This window comes from Pelodiscus sinensis, chromosome 28 (assembly GCF_052426305.1).
Source record: "Pelodiscus sinensis isolate ZL-2025 chromosome 28, ASM5242630v1, whole genome shotgun sequence".
NCBI lineage: Eukaryota > Metazoa > Chordata > Testudines > Trionychidae > Pelodiscus > Pelodiscus sinensis.
The window spans coordinates 16,288,345-16,306,117 of NC_143079.1; the positions used below are offsets into that span (position 1 = coordinate 16,288,345).

General features: G+C 51.8%; 1 protein-coding gene across 16 annotated transcripts in view; it reads left to right on the forward strand.

The window, feature by feature from the left end:
* Window positions 1–17,773, forward strand: part of AAK1 (AP2 associated kinase 1) — a 129,166-nt gene that overhangs the window by 69,699 nt on the left and 41,694 nt on the right. For 14 of the 16 annotated variants that reach the window (XM_006119087.5, XM_006119084.5, XM_006119089.5 and 11 more), the window contains exons 9-15: window positions 430–533; window positions 2,550–2,629; window positions 5,304–5,458; window positions 6,261–6,520; window positions 9,483–9,659; window positions 14,113–14,342; window positions 16,558–16,715. In XM_006119087.5, coding sequence (XP_006119149.3) covers window positions 430–533; window positions 2,550–2,629; window positions 5,304–5,458; window positions 6,261–6,520; window positions 9,483–9,659; window positions 14,113–14,342; window positions 16,558–16,715 — 1,164 coding nt within the window. The remainder of the gene's footprint in view (window positions 1–429; window positions 534–2,549; window positions 2,630–5,303; window positions 5,459–6,260; window positions 6,521–9,482; window positions 9,660–14,112; window positions 14,343–16,557; window positions 16,716–17,773) is intronic. The other 2 variants (XM_006119088.5, XM_075910826.2) reach the window with 1 other exon arrangement.

Consider the following 17,773-nt stretch of genomic DNA (forward strand, 5'->3'; position numbering starts at 1 on the left):
GATGTGTGTTAGAAAGTCACTGCCTTGCAATCCACACTTGAGCTGGAAGATGTGGCTTCTGCACCATGTGCAAATCTGGTATAAGGCCTTGTCAACACTAACCCCGCCATCTCATCTACATGACTTCAGCTGTGCAAATAGTGTCGCTGAAGTTGATTTTCTTACATGTATGCGGTAAGGTCAGGAGGCTGCTACTCTTCTCGTCTTGGCGGAGTATTGGATTTGACAGGAGAGTGCTCTGAGATCAATCTCTTGCATCTAAGCAGACATGATAAATTGACGGCTGACGGATTGATCGCAACAGCTTTGATCCACTGCATAGTGGAGACAAGCCTTAAATGAGCTCCATGATTATCCATTAATCTTCTAATATTTAGCACCCAAGTCTTCTGATCCTTTTTTTTTTTTTTTTTTTTTTTTTAAATAAAGGGTATATGCTTGAACCAGATCCTGATAAGAGACCTGATATTTACCAAGTTTCCTACTTTGCATTCAAGTTGACCAAGAGGGAGTGCCCTGTCCCGAATGTACAGGTAAGTAGCCTGTAGATCCCTTCAGAGGAAGTGGGACCAGACTGCATCTGACGTTCCTTTGCACTATTATTCCCTATCTACATTTAACTTCAGCTGCTGGAGAAACCCATGGCTTCAATTTAGCTTGTGCCTTTGGGGTATACAAATAGCAGATTCCTTGTCTAGACAGTTAGGAGTCTGTGCTTGCACCAGCACCAGGTCCCATCCAGTGAGTAATACTGGATTACAGCACCAGGTCCCATCCAGTGAGATGGTAGATATAAAGCATTCTGGGGAAGAGCACTAGCAAAGTGCAGGGAAGGACGTAATGTTTGCTGTCTTCATGGTGGCATCCATCCATCACCATGTCTAAAAGCAGCAGCAGAAGCAGTGATGGGATTTGACAGCATTTTAAATGATGTGACAATGCAGGGAGCTAGGCAAGATAAATCTCTGGAGGTTTGGTTGTACGGGCCCAAGAAAAATCAACACCCACTCTGGCTGAGTGTCCTCCAGAGGAGGGAGTGAAACCCTGTCTCTAGGAAGGGGGGAATGTGTTTAATTGCCCTTCTTTTATGTTCACTTCGATGTTGGTAGAGAAGCAAAGGCAGGTAGCTGTGATGTAACCCAGAGAGAGGACAGCTCATGGGATTCCACGAATGTTGCAATAAAGTACAATGGGCTGGTGTTTGGAGCGGGGAGATGAGAGCAGTTTCTGTGTATTGCACTACACCAGTATTGGGAGGTGGCGGGGGGGAGGGTAAGAAGTGAGGTGGTGGGGGGAGGGGAAGGAGGAGGGCTGGGTTGTTTTCTGTGCTTTGTTGTGTGGATATTGGAGCCCTGTTGATTTGCGTGTGTGAGGGGAGTGAGAGAGTTGGCAGTATAGATACACTTTAGCATCGATTCTCACACACACATTTAGGTTGAAACTTTTGAAAATGATTAATCAGATGCATTGGAAGTAGCTGATTAGGGTCCTCCCGAAATCAGAACTTTCTCTTGAAAATGTAGGCCCTCTCTTTCTCACTGATACTTGAGCAACATTACATGACTGTGTCTGCATGATATTTACGTGCAGTAGAAATTTAGCTGGGCTGGTATGCAAACGATACGTGGTTTATGTGAAAAATAGGGTTGCAGGAGATGCTGAATGTTAGGCAAATGAGCCTATTATGTCAGTGGGTTTCCAGGCCTATAATTAATAGACGCATATGCTGGTTGTTTGGTTTGGCTCCTCGCTCCCACAGTAAAATCAGTCTGAGCAAATAACTAGAGCTCTGCACGGATACAAACTTGTATCCGCATCCACGTTCGTGTCTGCAAAAACAAGCTGCAGATACTCACGGATGTAAAGCAGAGAGCCATGGATTGGCAGGGCTCTACAAACAACTTATTTACTGCCATGCTCAGTTTACTGATCTGAGGTTGTCTAGGGGAATTCTGACGAGGTGTATGTGCACGTGGCATCTGGACCAGTCTTGTGAAACTGATTACCAGGCAGATTTGTTATAGCATATGTTATCTGTACTGCAGCTGAGTTTGTGGCTCATGATTAGCCAAATTCCATTTAAAACATATAGCAAATCTAATAGTCATCTGATGTTATTTAAAGTGCGGTATTAGAATCCAATTCAAAACACGGATTCACAGGTGCTTTATACTGTATTAGGGATATTTCAGGGGTACAAAACAGGGTTGATGCAGTTGTCTGAAGAGAACTGTTTGGAGACTTACCTAATTTTTCCAGTCAGCTTCTGGTTCCATCTCTCTCTTGTTTTGCCATCAGAGTTAACGTATGTGAATATTCCATACAAATCTTATCTCTCATCTATATTTGTTTTTCTTTACAATGCCCATTTGTCGTGTCAATCGCCTGTCTATGTATTTATTGGTTCAAAGTCCAAAAATGAGCTAGCTTGACTTAATGGGATTTAGGATCCTAAATAACTTTTCTCAGGCTTTTATGCAAATTTGGCCCATGATCCTGCATGATTTCTACTTCGTGTGTAATAAACCCAATGGTTTTTGGATTTGCAGAACTCTCAGATCCCTGCTAAGCTCCCAGACCCAGTAAAAGCTAGTGAAGCAGCTGCGAAAAAGAGCCAGCCAAAGGCCAGGTAAGAGCCTCTATGATTAACACATTTCTCTTTTCATCGGTCTCTTTTCAGATTTTGAACTCTTTCTAGTTAAAAACCACTGGTATTCTCTTTTGGCTTTCACTGTAGAAAATAGATGGAGGCTTATACTGTGATCCTGGGACTTGTAATTTAAATGTAAAATGCCCATTAAAATAAAAGGCAGCAAATGGTAAGACGAAAGAGTTCCTTCCTTGTGCTGCATCCGAGTCAGTTGCTAGGTTTTGTAAACCAATAGCACCCTTTGAATAGAACAGCTCGAAGTCCATAAGTTAGGGTGGGCAAGATAGGATCCGACAAGCTGTGGCCACCCTGCCAATCCCTCACACCGGGGGTGCATGGCACCCGAGGGAACCGCCAGATATTCAAAATGGCTGGCAATTCCCTTTAGGTGCTGTGCAACCTGGCAGGGTGGGAGCGGGGGGCAAAGTTCATGTGTTTTCCCCACCCCCAGGCCATTCAGGGTCTGGAGATGGGGGAGCAGGTGAAGTCTCCTTCCTCTGACAGGTATGAGCCGCACCTAGAGGGAACAGACAGACCTCTTCTGTCTGAGGCTCCGCCTCTTCCTCTTGAGACTTCACCCCATTGGGGTAGCCCACGACCACTTCCAAAATTCAGGAAGTGGCCCCCCTTCAGAAATTATTGCCCCCCTCACCTCTGCCATAAGCTAAAGCTTTATTAGTCTGCACGGTAGCATGCCTACTAAGGGCCTTCTCCAGAGCTATTGACATGAGTAGAAAGACTCCCACTTACTTCAGTGGGCTTTGGGTCAGGCCCCCAGGGTACAAACATGCAGAGGAACCACAGCAGTGTTACAGGACCCAGGGTGATCTAGTCTGACCTGCAAAACACAGGCCTGAGAACCTCTCCCAGAGCATCTGCTGGAGCTAAAACATCTCTCTTGGCGCCACAGGAAGCCGAGATTGGCAGCAGTGATGGGCAGTCTGTGGCCCGGGAGACATTTTGTTACCCTTGCCCAAGTGCAGGCTGCCAGATTCCCCTGGTTTCTGTCCATGAAGGGTTTTTTCTACCAGTGTTACTCAAGTGACGCACCTAAAGCCGGGGTCCGGGAAATGAGGGGCGTGCGCATTGCACACAGCACTGCCTGTGAGAGCCGGGCACTCCCTCTGCAGCCAATCACAGCGCTGCTACGGTTCAATCAGCATCCCCACAAATTCGAGGTATGTAAATTCAGTGGGCGAAATGACCCTCTCCCAGGGGACTGTCTTTGTTATAACAGTCTAGCGGCCACTGAGTGGAAGGCGGCCACTCACGAGGTCCACTCGCTACTCTAGGTTGCCCATCGCTGCTCTGGAGGCTGCCGTCAACAGAGCATATTGTTGTCATGGTGACTCAGGGCAGACTGTACAGTTTTCAGGGTACTAAGTACATCTTTGATGTTTACTGCCTAGTGACTAGTATATTCATGGAGCTTATGTAAATAACTGTCCTCTCCAGATCTAAAGAATGCTACTTGTGATGCCTTCTACCTAGTGCCAATTAGCCCCAGAAGTTTCCCTTAATATTATTTTTATACCTGAGCTTCAGTAATAAGAGTAACTTCTAATCTAGCTCAGCGAGCAAACATACTGAAGGGCATTAAGAGGTCTCGAGCATTGCATGGCACAGGAATGCCCTGCAGGTTTGCATTATTATGGGATGATAAATATAAAGCAAAATTGGCTCGAAAGGAAAAGTACAAGTACCTGATGCTTTGGCAGAGGCCAGCTCAGCTCGTTAAGAGTACTTTTTAGACTGCCAATCTATACAGTTCTGCTGAAGGATGCCAGCTGCCATAAAGCTAATTCCTTACACCCTTCATCTGCTCTTCTGGAAATCCATAAAAAGTCCAGATTTGAATAGTCTGTTGTGTCAAACATTTGAATGCATTAAGCCCTTTTGACAAGTTCCAGCTGTCCAGCAAGCTGAAAAGCAATAATCATAAGAGAAGGCAAAATGAACGTGCTGGATTAATTTTGCAAGTGCATTTGTTTCAACTTCCAAATGACTTGCAGTAGGCTGCGTAGGAATGACTCATGTATATTTGCTCCAGTGTCTCTCCCACATCCATTATTCACTTGCTACTTAAGCGCTGTTGGCATCAGTTGGAGCAATGCCATGTGCTACTCTCCCCAGTTTTGCATTGTCATGGAGGGAGTTCCACAAACCAGATACAGCAGCAGATTGGGAATTGGGAAGTATTCTCTGCCACTGTCTGGCTTGGTGGCCTTGGGCAAGTCCCTTCATTTGTCTGCCTCAGTTACTTTCCCCTTTAAAATGGCAACGAGGACTCTGAACTTGGTAAAATACTTGGCCATATACTGATAAAAGTACTTGAAGTATTAAGTAATCATGTTTTTACAGAATAAACTTGAGACTGGCCTCTGGGCCATATTTTGGTTTGCCTGAACTTTGCAGGCAAATCTTAGTTCTTTGTCCTTTAGCATTACTTAATGGGACTCTAAATGGGCTTTTGATCTAGATGGCTCTGACTACAGTTACCTTAGGTCGGCCAGAGCTGTGTAGCCACATCACCTTCCTGCCTTGGGAATCATTGTCCATTGTGTTCAGTAGCCCAGGAAATGGCTTTTCATTTAAGCAGCCAACTTGGAAGCCACTTACCTTTTTCTACCCATGTTTGGTTCCCCCCATCCAGGCTGACTGATCCCATTCCTACAATGGAAACCTCCATAGCTCCCCGCCAGAGACCTAAAGCAGGACAGACGCAGCCCAACCCTGGAATTCTGCCTATTCAGCCAGCCCTCACCCCCAGGAAGAGGCCCAGTGCCCAGGCAGCCGTCCAAGCACAAGGTGAGGTGATTTCCATGGTGTTGGTGCCTCCTGAAAATACACAGGGCAGCACTTCAGCATGGTCAAAAGCTCCTGGAATTTGCCAAATAAATTCAATCCCGTGCTCCACTCCTATTGGAAAGGCCGGGAGAACTGAGCCCAGACAGAACCAATGGTCTTCCAGAAGCTGAACAGGCTTCAGAAGAGTCCAGGCTCAGAACGAGTGGGAGTTGGTACTTTTTTTTTCCTTCCCTTGAAGTGTTTTGAGGGGGAATTTTTGTTGTTTTTTCAGCCACCAAAATACTTTGATCAGGATGAAATATTTCTGCAGCGTTTTCTAGTTTGGGGTTTTTTGGTTTGATTTTTCTGACTTTTTTTAATGGAAAAATTGAAATCCTATGGTAAAGGTAAAGGTTTTCAAGTCACAATAAGATTAAAAATTTAAACTTTAGGGGGCGCTTTTTTTTTTTTTTTGCACATTTGTTTTGAACATTTTTTTTCAATTGTTTTTGTCAAATGGAATTTTTCACAGGAAACTCCTGTGGAAAATCATTGGTGCAGTTCGACCTGCTCTGAGAACCTGGACAGTCTAGCTGAGAACCTATGGATCTTTTGGGTGGGGGGACCCATCCTAAAGAACTCTGTAGCCAGGGGCGTAATTCCCTATCCAGTCCTCTGGGATGCTCTCAGAGGCTGACAGGCTGGTCCCTCTCTATGGGGCCCTTCCCTAAGGGGAGTATAAGCATTGTGCTGGAGCTCTGCTGAGCAGGGGGACAATTGTCTACTCTGATCTCTCGGCCCATCGTCCTCTTTCCCCTCTTAGGTGCAGGGCCTGCTGCATTGAGTGGCTCCCAGCCCTCGCTTCCTGCAGGCGTTCAGCAGCCGAAAGCGCCACCCCCGCAAGCCACGTCACAGCCTCCGCCCCAGCCCAAGCAGCCGCCTGCTCCTCAGCCGACCCCAGCCGCCCAGCCGCCAGCCCCTTCTACTCAGCCACAGGCCACACCGCAGCATCAGCAGCAGCAGCAGCTCTTCCTGAAGCAGCAGCTACTGCAGCAGCAACAGCAGCTGATGCAAGCCCAGCAGGTAAGCATGGCCGCGTCTCAGCACGCCTAGCGCACGTCCGAGGCCGCGGAGCTCCCAGGTAGAGGAGACAAGGTCTCGAGCCCTTGCTCAGCAGAGGCACAGGAAAGCGAGAGTGGCGTGGTGTGGGGGGGGCGGGGGGAGGCGGACGGGGGGCATTCTTTACTCTCTTCTGTTATGCTAGCTCCTTGGGCCGTCAGCTCTGGCTGTGCTGTGTAACGGGCGGGAACAGCCCTGCAGAGTGTACAGCTTGACTAGGCAAAGGGTAGAAAGCAGGATGAGGAGAAGCGAGCTGTCCAGGGTGTGGCAGCAATGACCAAGCTGGGAACAGAACCTAGCTCTCCTGGCTCCTAGGCCTGAGCCTTCCCCAGCAGGCCAGGGCATTTAAATAGGCTGCTTGGAATTAGTGGAGCTGGAATGCTGCCCGTAAAATGCTGTGATGGCCTTCAGGCCACACTGGCAGGGCTCTGCCTTGGCCTGACGTGCCAGCACAGCAACAGCAAACGCTGCATGCTGCTGTGCTGGTCCAAGAACACGCCCCGGCAGTCAACTGATTGCACCACTTTGGGAAAGTCTCTTCTCCCCGCCGCCCTAGAGAGGAGGTAGGTGAGGTCACACCTTGTATTGGACCAGCTTTTGCTGGTGAGAGACAAGCTCTCTTCCTCAGGTCTGTGTGAAGCGCCGGGCAAATTCAAACGCCTGCCCCTCACCAGCAGACGCTGGGCCACTGAAAAATATTACCCCAGCCACCGTTTGTCTCTAACGTCCTGGGCCCAGTGTGGCTAACGCACAGCAAACCACAGTGGAACCCACTCGGTCGCCCACTTCCATAGCTGGTCAGAAGCTGTTAACGGATCTACTGCTACTTGCTGTCGAGCTGTGTGTTGTATTCCACTCTCATAGAGGGGCCTTGGTAGTCCCCTCCGTTGTGGCATCAAGGAGCGTCACTGCAGTACCGATGTGAGCAGCCAGAACAGGCACTCCCCAAGTTACAAATCCCGACTTACAAGCTTCCGCATGCACAAGCAGCGGCTCCCCTGCAGCCTCCAGCAGGGCTGTCCTTAGGATGTACGGGGCTTCACGATGGCAGGGGGGACGTGATGGTTTTTGGAGCTGTGATTTTATGATCTTCAGCAACACACAAACGAAATCTTTTAAAAGCAAATTTTAAACTAAGGTCCTGTCGACTCACCCAGTAACACAAACTGACAGTATGGACCTGGGGTTGGCAAATGCCTCTTGTCTGCAGTACCTCTTGACTGGCTCTTTCCCAGGTTCTGCTAACAGGTCAGGCCGGATTTGCCACTTGTAAGGCCACGAGCGCCTCTCGGAAGCAAGCAGAACTAGAGAGCAGGAATAGGAAGGGGCACGGCACTAAGACCCAGTGGTGCCCCAGACTTTCAGGTGCCCTACACAGCTGAGTATTCTGCATGTGTGTCATGAGGATCTGACCTCAGGGAGCAGGCAGGAGACACAGGTGGAGGGGAGCTGTGCCAAGTGCTGGCTGGAGGACTCTGGAGGAGCAGGGGGAGGTCTCTCAACCAGCAGCGGGAGAGAAGCGGCCTTTGAAGCGGAACCGCCGGTCTCTCCAGGTGCACCGCTGTCCCGGGCTCCTCTAGAGTCCTCCGACCCACCCTCGCACTGCTCGCTGCCTCCTGGTCAGAGGGGCTGGGTGCAGCCGGCGGGGCAGTGGCTGTACGGTGGGGCTGGCCTCAGGAGTCACTGAAACAATCCCACAGCCTGAGCCTTGCAAGCCCACCAGCTGCTGAGCAGCCATACCCAGCATGAACTAGGGATGTAAAAGCCTGGTCAGTTAACCGATTAAATGTTAGGTTAATGTAACAGTTCACTGGTTAACTGACTAAAGAAGGATCCAGGCTAGTCTGTGGGGCTGGCTACCAGCTCCTGGCTCCGCATGGACAGAGACAGCTCTAGATGCCGAAACAACCTCTGTGGGGCTGGAGCAGCCACTTGCCCACAGCAGGTGGGAAGCTGCTGCAGTCCCCACCGGTTAACCAGGACTGGTAATCACCACCTGTTTAGGGCAATGCTTGCCGGTTAACCACTCACATCCCTCTTTTCCCCTTCCACCTGCTTAGCAGTGAGGCCCAGTTTAAAAGAGGAGGTTTGCTGCACTGGCCCCCATTTGACGTTGGGATACTGGGTCTATCGCACAACCCCCCTCACACTTCGCCCGAGTGCGAAGCCAATGCAGGAAGTCCACAGCTTACGAATGGGTTGTGTTCCAAAAGTTCGCTTGTAAGTCGGCTGTTTGGAACTTGGAACGCATTTTCCCATTGGAGCAATGTTATAAATGGTAGTTAGGTTCCCAGGGTAGCCCACAAAAGCTGATGTAACCCCCAGTGTAGCTGAAATACTGTAGATTTGCAATGAAAACGACTAGAAATCGTTTATTTAACCTTGGAGGCTGGTGCTTGAGGAAAGGCAGGTTTGCTTAGAGGAGGATCAGGAGGTAGGTGGAGATTCTAAAAAGGGAACTTCTGGGTATCCCCCGGCTGCTGTCTATCTCCCCCCCCCCCCCCCCACCCGCCCGGCAGGCTCTGCTAGGTAGAGAGGGCCCAGGTGTCAGGCTGGAGCGTGTCTGGAAGCCTGCACAGCAGTGGCACTGGCAGGCTGAGCACGGGGAGCCCAAGGTCTGTCCTGACTGTGCAGCGTCCACACAAGTCCAATGCCCCGCGGATGGTTGGGAGGGGGAAGCCTTTGCTCAGCTTGAGCAGGGAGGCGCATTAACTCAAGGCTGGGCCGCGGAGCGAGCCAGGGAAGTGGCCGAACAGGAGACTTGTCCTTTCCAGTGCTTGACAAAGGTGGAAAAGAACCGAGAAGGTTTCTAGGCGTCAGGGCCCACGTCCAGTTTTTGAGCAGCCTGTGGCAGGTGGCCTGCCAGGCCTCTCAGCTTGTGTTTCACCAATTGCCCTGCCTGTCTCTCTGTCTGCCCCGGCCGCAGTTCCAAGCCCTGCCGCAGTTCCCAGTGATGCAGCAGGGAGCGCCGGCGCAGCAGCCGCTCATGCAGAGCTATTACCAGCAGCAGCAGCACTTGGGCGCCCAGCAGAAGACCGCGGTGGCGGCAGTTCAGTCAAAGCCGCAGGCTGCAGTCCAACCAGCAGCTGCGCAGGAGCAAGTGGTAAGAACTAGCAAGGCCTTGAAAGCTGCAGGGAGGGGCTGGACAGCATGGGCGGGATCAGTGCGCACAAACGTCCCAGGCACAAACCGAGCTCGCAGCCTGCCCGGCTAGTTGTGTGCGGGACACGGCCTGGGAGTAAGGGAGACTCAGGGGGGCCTCCAGTGTTTGGGGCCAAGCTTTTCCTGTCAGCCATTTTTCCTGCTCCCCCGGTGCTTTCCAAGAGTCTGCTCTTGTCTGGGCTCTCTGCAGAAACTCCCTCTTGCTATGCTGTCTACTGGAGTTTGGCCTTCTGTAGCAGAGCAGGGCAGGCTGAAGTGAGAGGAGAGAGGAAAAGTTACTCTCCTCCTTGCTACAGAATATATTTCACCTCCAAAGGGGTCCCTGAAGGCACATGGCAGAGCTGCTCAGTCCTGCATGAGGGAAACATTGCAGTGATGTGTCAGATGCAGGGGGAGGAACCGAGGCACACAGATGGATACAGCAAGTCAGGGAGGAAGAATGGTCCAGTGGTTAGAGCACTGCCCTCGGACATGGGAAACCGGAGCTCAGCCCCTTGCTGTGCCACAGACTCTGTGACTTCAGCAAGTCACTTAACTCTCCGTGCCTCGGCTCTCCCTCTGTGACATGGAGATAATAGCACGGCCCTGCCTCGCAGGAGTGTGTGAGGAAACGGCCATTGCAGCTCTGTGTGGTGTGGCCATCTCGTCTAAGACTGGAGTAGAGCCCAGAACTCCAGACTCTGAAAATCTGGTAGAATGTGCCCGATGTAGGAGCCTGCAACCTCCTCTTGAAACGCTGGTGCAGAAGAAATGCTAACCAATGGCATAAGAGTGGCGTGTCCTCTCCTGCAACGGGCTGACCAGATTCAGTAGTATTGTCCCCGACTCTGTGTGCCAGCATTAGTGTCCTGGGCAAAGATTGTCCAGAGTGACTAGAAATGTTGAGTGCCCGAAGCAGTGCGTTAGGCGACTGGGGCGCAGGGGTTTGGGTCGTGTTTTTCGCTAGATGGCGGGTGCCCTGAAAATCAGTCCCTCAAAGCCATTGTGGACATTGCTAGATTGCAGGGCAGGAAGGGACCATCGTGGTCCAGTCCGACCACCTAGATAACTCAGGCCGTCAACTTGGGCATCTGCCAACCGAAATCAGGGTCCAAGAATCCTGACCCAAGTTTTCTTGACCCCGGTAGGAAAAAGCGGGTACAAAAAGAGCAGCCTTCCACTCTGCCTTGATTGTGGTGGGCTGGGTTTTTCCTGCTCTGTCGTAAAGAGGATTTTTACAACACGTTGTACAAAAAAGAAATCTGCTATTAATCATCTGAGCATGTGTCCAAATCAATTCGACTTGCAGCAGCAGAGCGGATGACTGTCCGCTGCATTAGACAGGGGAGATGTGCCAGAGAGCACGAGTCCCCGCTACCAAAATCCTCTGCAGTTGCAGAGGAAAGGAAGTGACAGTCCTTCATTGCTTCCAGAGCCGATTCATGCTTGTTTCTCTTGGTAAGTGGGGGGCCCTTCACTTCAGTTTCATTTGTGCATGACAAGGGCTTGCGCTCGGTTTTTGCACTGTATCCTGTACCCATGCAAAGGAAGGGGGCATTGTGCAAATCTCTTCAGCTACAGAATATTTGCTTCTAAATTAAGAGGCAGCCCCTGCTTGGCTTGCTTAGAACTCTTCCTGGGCCTAGTCCCTATGAAGCTGCAGGAGCAAAGCTGCCCTAGGTTGAGTACTAGCTGCCCCAGCCTGCCTCTTCCAGGAGCACCAGGAGTAATTTGGCCAAGGCATTTGGCAGAATGACGTATGTGCCTAAAGGCTGGGGCAGGGGAGAATTATTATTATTATTATTATTTTTTCCACCCCTTTTATGACTAGAGCCCTGCAAATCCACAGATATCCTGCAGGTATCTGCATCCACAGCTCTCTTTTGCAGATGTGGATGCAAATGCACATTTTGTATGTAGAACCCTGCAAATTTGCTGATGTCCGTGGGCCCCTGCAGATGTGGATACGTTTATCTGCAGCTCATCGTTGCGAATAGGGATGCGGATCCAGATAAAAGTTTATTTCCGACGGTGTCTTATCGGTCTCTGTTACCTGTTGTGTGGAATATTCCTCTGTAGCTGGTGAGCAGGGGAGGGAGTCGCAGACCTTGGGTTCCTACAGTCGCTAGGTGATCCTGGGCAAGGCGTATTAGCTCTGAGACGCCGGAATGGGTCTGATCCAAAGTCACTGGGAAGTTTGACCATTGAAAGGTACAACACGACCCAATGGCTTGAAGTTGAACAAATTCAGGCTGCAAATAAAGCTCCATTTTCCCATTCTGAGTCATGGGAACAACTTACCCAGAATCAGGCCCACTGATTTGGGGGGGGGGGCAGACAAAGGGGGCAGTTGCCCCAGGGCCCAGCAATTCTGGCAGCCCTCGGAGCCCTAACCCTGATGCCAGAGCCCCATGACACACACTCCAGGTGGCTGTAAGGGCTAGCAGGGGTGGTGCGGTGCACTGGGGGCTCACTGCCCCGGCCCCCCCCCGCCCCTTCCAGGAGTGCCGATGCAGCCCCACCCACTTTGCCCCGGGGTCCAGCATGGCTGTTTGCTCCCCCACCCGGGGACCTGGTGGATTCCCCACCACTGGCAACTTTTAAATCGAGGTTGGGATTATTTTTGTTGAAGTCTGCTCTAGGGATTATTTGGGGAAGTTCCTGCGACTTGTGTGACACAGGAGGTCCTGGCAGATGGTCACCGGGGTCCCTTCTGGCCTGGAATCTGTGAATGACCCCACCGGGGTCCCTTCTGGCCTGGAATCTGTGAATGACCCCACCCCGCTTCCAGGAGAAAATTCCTGAGACTTATTTAAAGAGCCTTTGTGAAGGTACCTGGAGACCCTTCACACACGTCAATTACATGAAAATCTTCTTAACGGGAATAAAACAACCCAGTGTGAAAATCCCCCCCCTCCATCTTCCCTGAAGAGTAACCTGTGCAGAGCCCTTCCCATTCCTGCAGCAACCAGGAAGAGCATTGATGGTCTCATTTTAAAAAGGCGTCGTGAGGCGGCATCTCTCTGTGGCAGGCTCTCAGGAGAGAACGCTCGGCTTAGCCCTGTCAAAACCTTTCCATGTTGCGAAACTTCATTGACATGCTGAGCCCTCTGCGTTCCTGCGGAGATCCCGGTACAACCCTTCCCTGCCCGAACACCATGTTGTACTGTGACCTACATAGAACGCCACATGGTGGGTGCATGGGACGTGCTCAAGACCAACTCCCTGCTTCCTGCAGCGCAATGTGAGGCTTAAAATGCAGCCGGTGAAAAGAAGAGCTCTTGATCGCCTCCCCTGCCATTCTGAGCATGTGACCCTGCAGCCACTGGACACCCGGCTGGGGTTGTGGTTTTGGTGGTGGTGGTCTGAAGGACACTGGGAAGTGTCTCTTTCCTGGCTCAAGATGGACCAAACTGCTGCCGCTTACTGGAGCAGAGGCAGAACGCTGTGGCAGTACCATAGACAGACTGCTCGTCTCTTCCCCCTGCTTTTACCTTTTAAAATCAGCATTAAGTGCTAGCCAGATTGCGAAGTCACACTTAGCAGGCTGACTAGAAACCAAGTGGTGACAAACCCTGTGATTTTTTTTTTTTTCACACCGGAATCGTTTTAGTGGTGGGGGGGGGGCATAACGAGCTCACATTAGTTTCACTTTCTGAGCACGTCCCTCCTTTTGTGAAACATTTTGAACTTCTTGTTCAAGGGCTACAAAATTGGAGCAGGAGGGGTCAATTGTGTCTCAAGACCGGCAGTATGACCTCCATGTGCTGTTCATACTGAGTTACACTGCTCCCCTCTGCAGCCCGCCTTGGTCACTAATGGTTAATAGCTCTGGTTCCCACAGCCCTGGATAGGTTTGCCGTGCCAGCTGGGTCCCATGTCCCCCTAATGGAGTCGTTCTTTTAGCTCAAGGGCTGGGCTCTGCGCTTTGGCGCTGGAGGTTCTGGGTTCTGTACTCATTGGACACCAGTCCAAATCAAACGATCACCGGGATACGTTTGTACCCTGAGTTGTGAAGAAACCATTAGATAAAAGGTTTCTGTGGCAATCCCTGGAAATCCAACCCCTGTTAAACAGCTCGCACTCACCGATATTTTGCTCCTTAGCCCTGTCCCGCTGTAACTTCAACCCATGTGCCCACCCGACGTGGCCTCTCCAATGTGATCTTTCTTGCCCAGGTTGTGAACCATGGCGCCCAGGGGGGTGGCGGTTGCCATTTCTCTGTTAGGGACACGTTCCTTCCCAGAGCTGTACCGGTGAAGGAGAGCGGTGTCGCTGGGATTACGTCTCAATGGGACCCTAATACTCATTGTTGAGGCTCGTTCGGTTTTGCCCTGCTCCTTTAGGCTGTGTGAGGCCAGGGCCCAGGGGGACTCTCACATGCGCCAGTAGCTTTGACGTTTGCTTCCTTCCAGAAGCAGGCTCCGATACGGCAACAGCAAAAGCCTCAAACTACGCCACCGTCCGCTATCCAGGGCCAAAAGCTGGGCTCCCTCACGCCTCCGTCCTCCCCCAAGACGCAGCGCGCAGGGCACAGGAGGATTCTGAGCGACGTGACGCACAGCGCTGTGTTCGGGGTCCCGGCCAGCAAGTCCACCCAGCTCCTGCAGGCGGCCGCTGCCGAGGCCAGTCTCAACAAGTCCAAGTAGGTGGCCGGTGGCTCTGACGGGTACGGGGGGTGGAGAAGCTGTTTGTGCCCTGCTCTTGAGGGGAATACCCTTAAGTCAGCCCACCTCATCTTGGTACCCACCAGGCTCGAAAGCCTCCCCCTCACTCCAAAGCAGCGTCCTTGCTCAGGGCGGGGGGAACTCCCAACTGTGTTTCCTCTCCCAACATGCCAAGCAAACTGAGTCCCCACCCACTGGACTACCCGGTGGGCAAGAAGGTGCCTCAGTAGCCCTTGGATCCTGCTTCGCCCGGGACCCCAGCAATCCTCTGGCCCGTATTCTGAGCCTGGCAGGTGCAGCGAAGCGTTCCCCAAAGAGTCCGTGCCATTTCACCCACACTATCAAACCCATAAAGTCGGGAGGCTGCCGCCCGGCATATTCCATACAGCTCTTCATGGCACGGGGCAGGGCGGCCTTTCCACAGGTTCCCTAACTCAGCAGGTGGCAAACTCCTTGAGAGCGCCCCTCTTGAGTTACGATTTGGGTTGCGCTCCTCCCCCAACCAGAGCCAAACAGCCACGTGCAGGGTCGCCTGCTTACAAACTGAACCAAGACCATAACGCAGCTGTAGTTACATTACGTTACCCACACTTGGAAATGTCAAGTACACGGACACTGCCTGCCCCCTGACTCTTCCACCCCACCGTTTGAAAGCCATTGCCCCAGCTGCTCTAAGGCCCTTGTGCATCTCGGTTTGTGCCCCCGTGCAAGAAGTGCATCAGGCACTCCAGGGACAGGCCAGGACTCGGGCGCAGCATCGCTGAGCTCTAAATAGAGCTGTGTATGTGCCACCAATGCCGCCCAGCGGTGGAAATGAGACCAATGAGATTAGGCTGGGCCGTGCCACAGGAAGAGAATAGGGAGGATCGAGGTGCCCCCTTCCATGAGGCCCTCAGTGGCAGGGAAGGAATGGAAGGAGACATACCCAGGGGATCCTGGCAGTGAGCCGCCCCAGACACAGCAGAAGAAATCCAGAGACTCCTAAGATCACTACCATTGGACCTGGCGGGGAAGAGGAGATTTTCCTTCCCAACAGTATGTGATAATGAGGGCCCTACCAGTTTCATAGCCATGAAAAAGTCACAGACTGTGAAATCTGATCACCCTGTGCTGCTAGGAGCCTGGGCTTCCCAGCCGCTGGGCTGGCCAGGCTGGGGAGGGACAGCAGTTCTCTTCACCCTCCCCAGCCACTCTCGGTGGGGGTACCAGACCCGCTTTGAGAGGTCTTGCAAGAATGAGGGTGGTACCACCGCACTTCTGCTCTGGAGAAGCCTGGAGAGATCTGGGCTCCCGTCTTCTGCCCCCCTCCCCTCCATACACACACCCTAGGGCTCCTGCTTCCGCTTTGGGCATCCTCCCCCCCAGCAGTTCTAGCCGGGGCTGTAACTTGTGCTCCCGGTGGCTATAGCTGGGACAAGTTGGGTTCTGGCCTCCCTCTGCAGCTTCTGTGTGGCTCTGGAATTGGAGCGCAGGGCTGCTTCCCCCAGGAGTTAATATCAGGCTTGAGGCTTGCAGGTCCTATTGCCAGGGCTCCTGCCAGGGATCGAGGTGACTGGGTAGCAAGGGCTACTGACTTGGGGTTTTTTCCTAGGGCTGGAGACACCCGTTTTCTGAGGGGCCCAAAAATTGGTTATCTCCAGGACCTGCTCTAGCCTTGTCCTGAAGGCTGTACAGAAGTGACCTCCCTCCCCATGACAACTTTGCAGACTTCCCCCCCCCCCCTTGCTCCCTGCACATGATCCCATTTGGAGGCAGGGACCCCCATTTAGAACACTGTGAAATTAGGGATGGAATCATGGAAAATTGTGAAACTGACCAACTTGAAAAACCACTGGCCATGAAACTGACCAGAATGCCTAGTGAATTTGGTAGGTCTCCAGAGATGATCCATTGAGACCCCGAGCATGTGAGGAAGAACCAGCCAGCCATCTCCTGAGAGACCAAATGCCACCGCAGAGACCAAGCCACCCCACACAATGGCCCACCCTGATCCTTCACTCACAAGAGATAAATTTCCCAGAATACACCAGGGGCAAAAAATCCCTTCTTGGCTCCTATAATAACATAAGACATAAACTGGAAGTGAGCCTCAGGGCTGCTGAGCCCTTCCCCCACCATCTCAAGCAACCACGTCATCTGATTGACTTACCTGGTTACTAATGTTCATGTCTTTGGTTGGGGGGGTGCTTTCAGGTCTGCTTCCACAACACCCTCTGGCTCCCCCAGGACCTCACAGCAAAATGTCTACAACCCACCGGATGTCTCCACATGGAACCCCTTCGATGACGATAACTTCTCGAAACTCACGGCGGAGGAGCTGCTGAACAAGGACTTCGCAAAACTGAGCGACGGTGAGTTTACCGAGCGCGTTAGCTAGGTGCTGGCGGAGGTCCCTCCTGCACCTGGGAAACGGGACTGGCATCACGGTGGAACATGACAGTAGCTACAGAGTCCTGGTGGGAACTTGCAGAACTGACTTGCTTAACATCTTATACATCCTAGAATCCCAGGGCTGGCAGAGACCTCAGGAGTCATCGAGTCCAGCCCCCTGCCCAAAGCAGGACCAACCCAACTCAATCAACCCAGCCAGGGCTTTGTCAAGCTGGGACTTAGAAACCTCGAGGGATGGAGATTCCACCCCCTCCCTGGGGAACCCAGCCCAGCGCTTCCCCACCCGCCTAGGGAAATGGTTTTTCCTTATGTCCAACCTTGACCTCCCCCACTGCAACTTGAGACCATTGCTCCTTGTTCTGCCACCACTGAGAACAGCCTCTTTGGAACCCCCCTTCAGGTAGTTGAAGGCTGCTACCAAATCCTCCCCCCCCCCCCCCCAAACTATTCTCTTCTTCAGCTGGCAGCTTTGTGTCTCACTTTCACTGGGCTTGTGACATCCTGGGCAAGGGCAGTGTTTGTCTGTCTCTGATAGTGCCTTCCTTTCAATGAGGTCACAGAGATGGCTCAAGGTGTAAAATTGTTCTCTGGCCCTGATGAGTCTTGTGGTCAGAAGTCACCAGTGTGGCGTCCTGACAAGTATCTTGCTCCGGCTAGTGATGAGAACCATTTGGCTGCGTGTGCATGCACCCCCTGTGTGTTGTACTGGCTCTGCAGACTTTGAGAGAGCCCCAAATACCCCAAAATCAGATCTGGATTGAAGCCATCCAGCCAGGTTTATGCTTAAATGAAACGCCGTAATAGTTGTCAGCAGACTACACTGAACCACTGGATCAGTTAACGGCAGGGTTCTCCATTGCCCCCTAGAATGAACAAGGACAGCCCCTTAGGTACATTTTATACATAGGTACAAACACGTTACACATCACTCCTGACATATCAGGTTGCTACTCCCTGATGTTACCTAGATACCATCCCTTCCTTTGTTTTGATCGAACCACCGTGTACGTTTCTATTC